Genomic DNA, 12,408 nt, shown 5'->3' on the forward strand with positions numbered 1-12,408 from the left:
GGGTAGAATAAATTACGGCGTACGCTTTAGAGCAATATGACTTTAAAGTGACGACCCTAGTCGAAATTCTTTAGTCTGAACATTTTCTAGAATAGGGAACTTTGTCTCGACTCCGGGGAGGCATAGAGAGATTAGTGCTTTCCTCGTGAAACAAGGAAAGGGACCAGGCGGTCGTCGTGTAAAAAGAAATGCATGTTTAGTGCTAGGTTGCACAAGTCCTGAAAGAAAGAAAGAAAAACAGCGACAAGGTACGCAATTTTAGTTTCACGTAATATTCTATTATTTGATTGGTTGTTCTATGAAAATGTGTTTGCTCTATGTTTCTATATTATGTTTCCTTTATTCAATTCATGGGAATGTGTTGATGCTAGAGATGTTATGCAATTTATTTTATTCAATTTCATGGAAAGTGTTGATGATATAGTTGTTATGCAATTTACCTTTTTAATTATACAGTTATTAGTTCATTGGTAGAATTGATTGCATGCGATCCAAATGTTCATATGTGTAGGATTCCATATGGTTTTATGAAATAACTTGTTAGGACGATACAGATCATCGTGAAGTCACGATAATTACGTAATTATATGTGATTTTGTAATGCTTGGATAATCTTATAGTTAAGTAATGACATGAATTATATTTCTTTTGAATTTCATGCAGTAGTAACAGAACATGTAGTAACATATAAATTAATACGGTAATACTTAGTAGTCGTTCACGTGGTAATTTAAGACTTACCGCTGGAAAGCTAGGTCAATGTCCTACCGTACTAAGTCAGAATTTACTCGGTGTGTGGATAGCCACAGGCTCTGATTAACTTTAAGTGGATTGCATGTACATTTAAATAATAGGTATACAGTATTATGGGGTAAATTTGTCCTTTAAGGAACAGCTTTCTGAGAGAAGGACGAGACAGTCCGAAGACAGGAGTATGGGGAAAGAAAGAAAGAATGACGAGGTCAGAATGTTTAGGAAGGATGAACTAGGAGACGTTGATGTACGGTCAAAGTGAATGAAGGTGATGCAATCAATCGTGGACATTGCGCTCTTTCACCTCTCGTTATAATGATGTAATAAATCCAAATTAAACACACCTGTTAAATTCTACTTATATAATCTAACTTGAATTGGAATTGCCGTTATTAATTTGTTCTGATTCAATTTGTTATTTTCTTGTCAAAGGGGGCTCGTATTGTTTATTTCTTCTCAGTATTCTCGCTCAGTTCTCTGTTGAAATTCCATTCTTCTTTCACTCCCGCCGGGCTATAATATCAAGGGAGGTCATCCTCAGGATAACGCCAGCCAAACCCAATTAACCACCCCTCTTACTAAGAGAGCGACGTTACAGTTGTTAATCTATGTCTCAAGTCGTCTTCAATGTCTAAAAACCGTTAGATGCAGGCGGAGAGGTGTAAAATTCTGTCTAATGAAGAAAGGACAATCTATTGTCTTTTATAGCGGGGACATCCTTGACTGACTACACCCATCGAAATTGTAAACGATGACAAAATTCATGTTGGATTTTGAAAGGACCATGACACACCTGTAAGTATACAAACGCACCAGTCCACATAGAAGAGAATGTGTCTTTCACATGGAAAGTAACTCCGCTTAAGTTATTTACGTGCTCGTTTGAAGCAATTAGCTGTCTGAAGAGATAAATATGGATTTTTATCAGCAAGCAACCCATTTGATTCCATAAGACCTTTTGTCTGATGTTGCGTGAAGACAATCCTCATGCAGTGTTATCCCCCAAATTTTGTAAGCTTAATATTGTGCGTGAAGCAAATTTATTCATTATTCAAATCACCACACATGAGTATAACTATTCGGGTTTCTTATCTTAACTCAACTATCATTCCATCATATAACATCTAATGATCAAGAGTAATTAAATCAGAAATATCTTTATTAAGAATAATTATCTTTATTTGAATTACTATGACTGGTTGATTATATTTCCAATGGATGTTATCGGTCATATTTTTTTAAAGCAGTGATTAAAGAACTCTTTTGATAAAATAATATTGTCATAAAATATTTGCTAATACGGTATATAATGTATCAATTAAAATTGTTTTTATTCTTTTTTTTTCTCTTGTTTCTTCTCAGCTCTTTATTGATCCGCTTTAGTTGTTTCAGCCGATTGTGGGTCATACAGGAATTAACATTACGTCCAAGGTTAATATGTAGGAGGTGGTATTGGGTCATATGGGAACTTCTATGTTAAAATGTTATCTAAGTGTCATAAGTCAAAAGAATTTAGAGGATAAAAAAAATGCTTATATGGTCAAATGTGTTTGTGGGGTCAAACTATGTTTTGGTTCTAAAGAAATGATAGGGTCAAAGTGACTTATATCTCATCTACTATCCAACACGATCACGCTATGCAATCAACACGCTGAGTCTTATGATCAATCGCCTAATATCCACCACCAGACATCATACCATCAACATGCCATTTGTATTAAGCAATATCCATCATATGTTATACAGCACCTCACACTATACCATCAACACGATTGTGTAGTATAGTGACCAGTACCCAAAAATCTACTATTCAACATTAGACACTATACTATCAACACAACTTAAGAATTGACAAATACCCGTCATATGCTATCAAAATCCCTAAACGATCAATACGCATTACACTCCGTACTATACCATCAGCTTGCCTTGCGTTGTGACCAATAGTCTGCCATAAACCATCCAACACACCACATAGTATCATCAACATTCAATGTGAAGTGACTAAAACCCCTTTTAATACCTAGAACCCCACATTATGAAATCAACACGCCTTGTGTAGTTACCTATATTCCGTTATATACTATTCAACACTCAGTACTATACCACCAACACGCCGAGTTTAGTGACCAATGCCATATAAAGTTCTATCCAACACTATACCATAAACATGCCGTGTCTACTGACCAAATACCCCGTCATTTACTATCCAACACGCTGCTCTCTACCATGCATGCTGTATCTAGTGACCTGCTGCCTTCAGGCTATATGTATATAGCCGAAGTTTATAAATAAAGAATACGTCAGATTATGTTGGAAATCCGAGGAAATGTGCATATATTGTATCGATAATATAAATACCTTTAAACTAGGGAACCAACTCGTCATATATTGCGGTGGCTAAATGAGGAGAACTAGTTGTAAAATCTGGAACATTAGATTATAATGACCCAAATTAAACGCAGTACTAAATTTCTGAACCGTCACGGACTTAGTGAATGCTGAAAAAAATGGTGTAAAATCGTTTACCTAGATTAAACGTTATACCAAATTTCCGACGCTCATATGGAGTTCAGCTGAGACTGAGGACAATATACTTGTCCAAAATGATGGTCTAGTCTAAAAGCAGTACCAGAATTTCGAAACACATACAAACTGTAGAGGAAACTAATAAAATCCGGGCAAAATTAAAAAAGATAGTTGGTCAAGTGATAGGGTCTAATTTTGCCATCGACGCACACTATGTTTCTTTGTACAATTTTTTACATTTGGGGGAAATTTTCTTTATGATCTTTGATAAATTCCGAAATAGTTTAGAACTTTCGGTGCCGATTTTATTCTCGATCATATTTAACGTTTTCCATTAATTTGTTAATGTCCGAATGAGTTTCGGAATTTTGGTACTACTTTTAATCTAGGCCATCATTGGAATAGTTTTGTAAGTACGTTTTGCAGTGTCTGCTAAAGTCTTTTTGATGTTCGGAACTTCTTTTATTCTAGGCCAACGCTTTTACATTTTTATCCGGACTTTTTCAGTTTCCGCTAAAGTCCGTGAAAATTTGGTTGTTTAGTCTTACTTTTATTTATGTCCATTATAGTGCTTTTATGAGTTAGCTCCTTTGATTAATGCTATTTATAACATCGGTACTGCATATTTACACGTCCAACATTATATGACATATTGGTAATACTTTGCATATAAACATCGTCTATATGCTTATAGTCACTAGACAGCAGGTCACTACACACGGTGTTTTGATGACATAGTGTAGATAATAGAAGACGGGACACTGGTCACTAATCACAGCACGTTTTTTTTAAAGCATGGGGTTCTGGACAGTATTGGTCACAACACAAGGCGTGTTGATGATACAGAGTGGGATGTTGGATAGTATATGAGTGGCTGTTCGTCATGACACACGGCGCGTTGATGGTTTATTATGAAGTGTTGGATAGTTGATAAGGTTATATTGGTCAGTACACCAGGAATACTGATTTGATTGTGTAGGATGTTAGATAGTCGATGACGGGTTATTATCATGACACTCGGCGTGCTGATGATATCATGTGGTGCGTTGGATGATAGATGACTCTGTATTAGGTCACCACACTCGGCTTGTTGGATAGGGGATGCAGGTTGTTGGGTTGTAGATGACGGACCATTGGTCACTGTACACGGCTTTATGATGATACAGTGTTGGGTTTTTGGTAGTAGATGACGGGGCATTGGTCAAATTTTTACTGTACCGTTACGTCGGTAGTTTCCGTCAGTAAGAAATGTATAGAAATTCCTGAGCAGTCTTGTTCCAAATTGAATGATATAATTGTAAAAACGAAATCATTGTGAAACTCTGTCATTATTATTCTTACGAAATAGTTGTGTTTGGCTCAAATTATTTTTAATGTAATATTATAATTATATTTATGATGCTTTAGTTATATATTTGACACGTTTCTTGTATGCTAACGTGGTAGCCAGTTGGAATATCGTGAACGTAATTCGGGACAAATCTAACCTTTGGAAAAATTTCGGATATAAAAAAATATATTTTGTTTTAATTATTTGTGTATTTTAATGTGTTAAGTACATGTATTCATTTGTAAGACTACGAATCATCCAGATTTTAATGTGAACAGTTATTTTACGTAATTTCGCATATCCACTAAATAGTTCCTCGTTTCAGTATGCGTGTTTTATGTTTACTGGCAATCTTTGATAAATGTCTTGCCCGGGTTTTTGTATCCCACTCAAAGTTCCCCGACTATTATATCAATACTGAAGTCAGCTGTAGCTGACAGCCTGGAAAGGACACTCGGCTGATTAGGAATTGTTGACACACTGTAGCCTACAGCGTAAGCTTAATCATCTCAATTTAATTCCAGTGTTTAGATTACAATGTATACTACAATTAACATTTGATTTGGCGAGGGAGGGGGGCTGCGATTTTCTTTTGAGCCGAGATATTTTTATCTTTTACCTCAAAATATTTAACTTTTTCTTTCTTCAAATGTTATAATTAATAAAAAATATTGTGTTATTTAGCTATACATTAGAGCAAGATATTTTTTCCATCTTTTGACTGACGGAAAAATAAAACTAAAATCTCAGGCTATCTCCACAAAACAATAAATTGTTCTTTACAAATATAAATGTGGTATACATATCGCGGTATTTTCAGAAATACTATTGTAAACCGCGCTACAGAATGTTTCGTGATACACAGCTCTGATAAATCCTGCCTAGCTATGTGGATCGTTATAGCTCGGTAGACTGAAGATTGGCTAATTGGCTAACCCACATACTCTCTAACTTCTATATTTAGCTTTTCACTTACAGGTAGGAATATATTTGTGAGTACATGTCCCTTGCATATAACAATAGAATAGTAAGAAGCTTTGTCAAAGACGAAACTTTGGTCAAATTATCCACTAATTCATTATTTCAGCAAGAGAATTAGCAGAAATTGTGACTATATTTGTGTATGACGCGGACAAATATTATCGTCCATAAGACATTTCAGAGACCTTTTAATTTATCTGTTTCACTTTTCACACTATGACCTATTTACCTACAACCTCAAAAAGATGAGAACAACTTGTGATATGTTATTTATTAATATATTAACGTCACGGAAAGTAATATCTATAGTACGGTATTAAACAAAAATTGGAGGGATTTTATGATTTTATTGAAAACGAATAGTTCTAAAGAACATCAACTAAATATGACAGCGAGATCATCTGTACAAAATTCTCATTCTGGTCTACTTTTATATTTTATCATAAATCTATGCAAATGATAAAGGTGCCGATGTTGTGACTGCCGTATTCAAAGTCATCGTTGTATAAATCGAAGAAAGAAAAGAAAGGAATTCATCGATCTCCATTTTGCTTTTATCCTAAAGTCATTGTTCTTAAATAAACCTGCAATTTGACGTCCAAATACCTAATTTATCTAGGTCATCTTACGTAAATAAGCATGCAATTTGAAGTCCAAATATCTAATTTATGCAGGTCGTCTTACGTAAATAAGCATGCAATTTGAAGTACAAATAGTTGTTGTCCTTAAGTCACATTACTTGAATAAGTCTGCAATTTAAAGTCCAAAGAGCTGCTGTTGCTCCTCATTGCTAATTATAGAACTCACGGATGTGATGTCCCACTTTTGATTATTGTGTTAACATCAACAGAAAAATGTAATATATTCCAAAAGTACAATCCATAACACGACTTGCTGTTATTACGTATTACATGCAACAAACAGAATGGCTGTACCATATTTAGTAATGAATTCAATTCACTTTTATAAATCGATCAATTTCAAAGTTATCTGCGTATTCCCTGAAATACCATATTATTACAGACGTTAAATTGGATAAAACCATTTTTTTCATGCAAACCAGAAATCAACAATGTAACTGTTACAAAATTTAAATATTCTCTACTGGAACACCATGATACGTTGACATATATTTCATCACTGATCACAACTCCATCCTGTCTTGCGGCAAAGTCAAACATTTCAGCCTACAACATTCCCGGAGTACAATGACGAACGTTGTCTGCAAATAAAATAAATTGTTATGAATTCTCAGTTTCAACAATACATTTTAAGATGACTGTATACTTGTTTGTATTACTATAATCAACGATCTTGCTCAAGCACGATTTCTTAAAGATACTCCGATCAGAACAGTAAATCTTGAAAATTTGAGTGTAATTTATTTCTGAGATATTACGACACAGCACTATCGGCATAGGACGCAGTTATTTCCCTTTATATTCTGCTTGCTGATGGTTTTGGGTATCAAGCAATGCATCTTGTTACGACTGTCATTGACCGCTCAGGTGGTCTAGTGGTTAGAGCGTCCGCCTCGGATGCGGGAGGTCGCGGGTTCGAACCCCGGCCGAGTCATACCAAAAACTGGTCGGTCTGGTCTTAGGATAATGTGACTGGGTGGGACATCAGGCTACATGTATGCGGAATGATGCCCCAGTGCTAGACATCACTATCAACTGCCACACTGCAGACATTGTTAAAGCTACGTTAAAAATCAAAATCACACACACACACACAAGACTATCATTATGTGTGGATAAAATAAGACGTTTGTTTTTCTTATGTAAGAACGAGTGAAGTACATTGCAGTAAGTCTCTGCAATATACTGCACTCGCTCTTGCATAAGAATTTTTTTTTGGAGACAAAAATAATTGATGTATTCTTACCCTGGAGGTCCAACAAGGAAATGAGGGGGAATATCGCACATTTCTGATTTACAGATACACATGCCGGTTGGTTGCATTATTTCGTCAGGACAACTTCTTAACCGGCAGAGACTTGCATCACAGAGATTTTGTGCGAGCAACAGTCCACCTGTACCGGGCCTACTTCCTTGCACGTACACCAAGTCAGGTGCATCGGGTGTGTCGACGTCAATGTAGGGGTGTCCATGAATGGGAGGCAATGGGTATCCTTGACCTAAGAGTGCCAAAAATAAAGATATGTTTTTATGCTCCTCATGGACTTGTAGATGCCGAAATATTATTTAAGCTTTGACATAATCATTAAACGTGAATAAATTTGACTATTAATATTTGCTGACATTCATCACATGTCTTCCTATACAAACTGTGAGACACACTTTTGATGTGAACTTAATAAACAAGCATATTTATGACATACCATACATTTTTAGACAGTTTTAAAGAATACAATTTGTGTATGAAAAAATTACTCGACATTGTGAGAAATTTATATTCGTTTGCCTCCATTTTTTATTTTAAATATATTTTGCAGAATTTGTATATATTAACTATTTATGTATCGTCTTGTAGGACTACGTATTTTTTTAAAACTGGGAATAAGTTTTACTTCATAAATTATTTCGTTTCAATTTCCACCTTTACAATTTTAGAATGGTACTTCTAATCAGCAGGATATAGCAGTTTTGCCGACCTGCCATATATGCATACATATTTATTTACGAAACGAAAGACGATTGACCAGCAGTAAGTAATTATATTCGAAATTCATAACCTATTAATGATCCTCATGATAGGCTGTTTTTCTATAACTGTCTTATTCCCAATAGTTTGTGGAGTGACTAATATATAAAGTATGCATACTAGACTTCATTGTATCTAGTCATTGTTTGATGGGAGTCTGTAAAATTTATTAACGATTTTCTTTTGCTTAAAATTTATGATGCAAGCAGGCGAGCCAGAATTATGTTACCTCTTTGCTTGAGCATTTTCATCAGATCCGTATTGAAACTCTTAATCCTAGTAATTTACGTTTTATTTAAATTAAAGTTCAGGAAATGACTCGAAATATAAAACATCGCGGGGTAATAATGTCTTATGCTGTCGCCGTCTATATTACTATAACGATAAGGCCGAGCAAATTACATAGTGAAATGAACGAATGGCGACGTTTTGATTGGTTAATATTAGGGATGACTGGAATAAAAAATAATTATTGTGTAAATACTTCGACTCGTCTTGCATATTGTCTCAGCCTGAGTCAACTGACATATATTGCCATTAAAAAGTGATAAAGGTCATGATAGTATTGGGTCGGCGACTAAACTACTGCACATAAATTGAAACTATACTTAATTTTCAATGCTGACTGCATGTGGCACCGCAAATGGTATTCGGTGATGCACATAAACACGCAAACAGTCTGAAACACGGTTTAAGAAAGTTCTATTTGCATTTGCTATAATAAGTCCATACCATTCTTTCCTCAGTATGCATTCAACCGATGCTCAAATGTTCAAGGTGCAGTCTGGTTTTCAACCTTGTCTTATATGTATACCATATTATTTTCATGGCAATAAAAATACGAAATCTAAGGCACCGTTTCAAATATCTCTAAAGTCGTAGATAAATGCGGCAATGGGGATTGCAACTGAAAATAATAATTGATGCGAATGACCTGATGATTATGTTACTATTTGGTCTCAGAAAGTTGTCGTGGGTAATACATTTTCCATCTTGGACAATCAACTAGAAGTGTGCCTGAGGGATCTGTCTTAATTCGTTCCTATCTCTTGTTTAAATAAATAGCATAGCCATTAGTTTACAGTCTTTACTGCGATTATTTGCTTGATTGAATGTCGAGTTGCAAAAAACTTTTTGGTTCGGTCAATTATTTGCTAGTGAGTTTCCATCCGGCCCTAGAATATGCATCTAAATCTTGATCATTATGTACCGTAGCTGCTATAGTGGTTTCTCTACTTTGAAACATCACTCTTTTTTGTTTTCTTCAGGCTGGCCTAACCTTTGTATTTTAAATCACCATCAACCAATGCCCATATCATATAAATGACTTGCTTTTTCCCTGTTGACAAGATATAATAATTTAGAACTTAAGAAGCTTAATCAAGCCTGTTCATGTTTCGAAGTCGTACATTTTTCTTTAAAAATTTATTTCTTCCATCTTTGGGTAATATATAGAATAAGCTACTTCCGTCTGCCCACCCGTGGCAATTAGTGAACTTCTGTTTTATTGCCCGATTAATACACAGATGTAGCATTCCAAATCATGATTTATTTATAGCAAACCTTATCGTTCGTCATTCCCGCTCATGAGGATTTTCTGCATAGAATATTTATACTTTCCTTTTTTTGATTGCAGATTGTATAATAAATTGAAAACCCAACTTTTCAGCAGACACTTTCACGCCCTTTCATCGATTCTTACTTAAACACCATCTTATCTGGGAATAAACTGTATACTTCAGAACCAAAAACTTTGATACATAACGAAATGGCAAAACTTTGAATTAAAATTAATCAATTTACAAGTTTATTATTTCATTGAGTCCATCGTACACTGACGGAGACGTAAATTTATCAATATAGTACTTTATGCGTTTAGTCATAGCTTTACCAATCTGAACAAACCACTGTAAATATCGTTCTTGCCCGTAAATATTTTATTGTACTTTATATACATAATTTTATAGGATAAGGAACTTGTAAGTTTTAAAACTTGTTTACAAAAACGTTTTCGTTGCCAATTACAATTCTATTTTACAAAAAAGTACGTTTCAAGAAAACTAAAGCACTCGTGATTTTAAAACTTTCACCATGTTCTCCAACTTTTTTTCTTCTTCTTCTTTTAGGCTGCCCACCTTCTAAATTTTCAGCCATTTCTAGTTATATTATATCATAAATTTTGTTTAACAGTTTACTGGGTTTTATACATTTTTCAAACTTAAGCTTTAGCTGGTGCTTTGTGATTCCGTAAAGTAATAATAAACACTACTTGGTGTTATAAAAAGTATCTTGTTTCTTAAATGATCTTTGATAATTATTTTAGAAACAAATGCTGAGCTCCAGTGTCGAGACAGCGGACAGAAGTACAATTTGGATGAAGGTCGACTATCCTTTCATTGTCATACTATTCTCTAGCATTCTTGAGGGGTGCCCAAAATTTATATTACCAGAGCCTTGAACTTTGGAGAGCGAATTGTACACATAATGTTATCGATAAAGGAGAACACAACAAAATTAATTTAGTCCCGTGCGAATGATATTCTCTTTTTCCATTTTTCAGGCGGTTAGCATTAATACGTACATAAATGCATGTCTTAATACCATTCGCAATGCAATTTTAAACTATCAATATCCAATGTTGTAAAAGTAAAAACTTTCGCCAACAATAAATTAAATTGGTAGTGATTATTCGTCTCACTTTTCCGAAATCAGTCGCCGAAGTAGATGTTTTTTTCATCGGCACAATAAAGAGGTTACAATTTCCAGAAATTATATAACACAATAACTTGAAATAAGAGCACTGAGACGAAATTCACTGTTGTAGCGTACAAACATGTTTATCCCCAAAATCCCAACATATTTACATTGTTAGATCGGCATCTTCAGTCTGTTACAAGTTCTAAATAAAAGACAATTCTGCATACATCAAACTGAGGCGTACTTATCAAACATGTCATTGTTTCTTTTGATTAACTTTGTTGATGACATTGACTGAACGATAAAGTATCAATGCTTTTTATATTAACTGTAATTGGAAATAGTAGTTTTATTCGATGGATCACATTATTTCTTAAGTAAATATATCAGTCACGAAATAAACATATATAAATAACTTTTTCTGAGATGTTCTCTCAGTCAATTATGATTACACGATAACACCGTTTCAATATTTTCATGTAGAAGGCACCGTTGTGTTTTTTTTATGGTTTTGCTGACAGAATGCTTCTTTCATTATTAATTGTAGGTGCTTCAGACTTAACACGATTATCATACTTGATTCCAACTCACGTATTTTACACATGAATTAGAAATATTTTACCCTGAATTGGAATTCAGGTTTGAAGTATGACAATAAAGGAGACTGCTGTTCTATTCACTACACAAGCGAAATATCGGCAAATAAAAAAACACGGTGTAAATAATTTTCTTCGGTTTATAGTTTCATTGAATCCTGTTAAAATAAAACCGAAAATGCTTAAAATTTTGGAAAAAATATTCCAATAAAATTCCTAAAACAACAATTCTGTATTCATGCAACTGAGATATAATTTGACATACCTATGCATGAGGTCCATGTCGCAAATATGGTTGCTGCTAACAGATGGTAGATCATTGTTTCCCTTAGTTCGTTCCGCTCTGGTCACACCTAGTCTTTGCAGTATGTTGTTAAGATGAGCACTGACTGTAGACTGAGTTTAAAATTATGTTTTCTCAAATATACGCTTATATTCGAGGACGGATGATTCGCGAGCGTGACACCTGCATGATTAAAATTGACGTGACCTCAGAGATGTGTCTCTTCCTATGTCAGTTTTGTCGCCTCGAGGAAAGAGAGCCTGTATGAAGGATGGATTGTTCCCACTCGGTAAAAACAGGATAGATGGGCGCAAAAATTAATAAATCTCTGGTTATAGTGACATCTCTTTCCCGGTGAAGTGATTGAAATAGGTATGGTTTAAATTTTTTCCCATTTAATTTATGTCACGAGTTTGCATTATTGTCACTTTCGCATCACGATACAATGAAATGGTGTAGAATGAAATAACTTAATACATTAGCGGTAGACTGCAGTACAGATTCCAAATAAGTTTTTGTTCGAGGGTTTATAACTCACTGACACAATTTAATTTGAGCGATTTTCCAAGACC

The 12,408-nt window shown here is 34.6% G+C and overlaps 1 protein-coding gene across 1 annotated transcript; it reads right to left on the reverse strand.

Annotated features, from left to right (window-relative positions):
* Positions 1-5,925: 5,925 nt before the first annotated feature.
* LOC149785750 (uncharacterized) lies at positions 5,926-11,977 on the reverse strand. Its single transcript, XM_089979652.1, has 3 exons — positions 11,819-11,977; positions 7,481-7,733; positions 5,926-6,815 (listed from the first exon to the last, which is right to left on the reverse strand). Exons 1-3 carry the CDS (start codon positions 11,871-11,873, stop codon positions 6,776-6,778), a joined length of 348 nt encoding a protein of 115 aa, XP_089835778.1. The 5' UTR covers positions 11,874-11,977; the 3' UTR covers positions 5,926-6,775.
* Between the last annotated feature and the right edge of the window lie 431 nt (positions 11,978-12,408).

Source organism: Sinohyriopsis cumingii, chromosome 13 (assembly GCF_028554795.1).
Source record: "Sinohyriopsis cumingii isolate HCF-2022 chromosome 13, ASM2855479v2, whole genome shotgun sequence".
NCBI lineage: Eukaryota > Metazoa > Mollusca > Bivalvia > Unionida > Unionidae > Sinohyriopsis > Sinohyriopsis cumingii.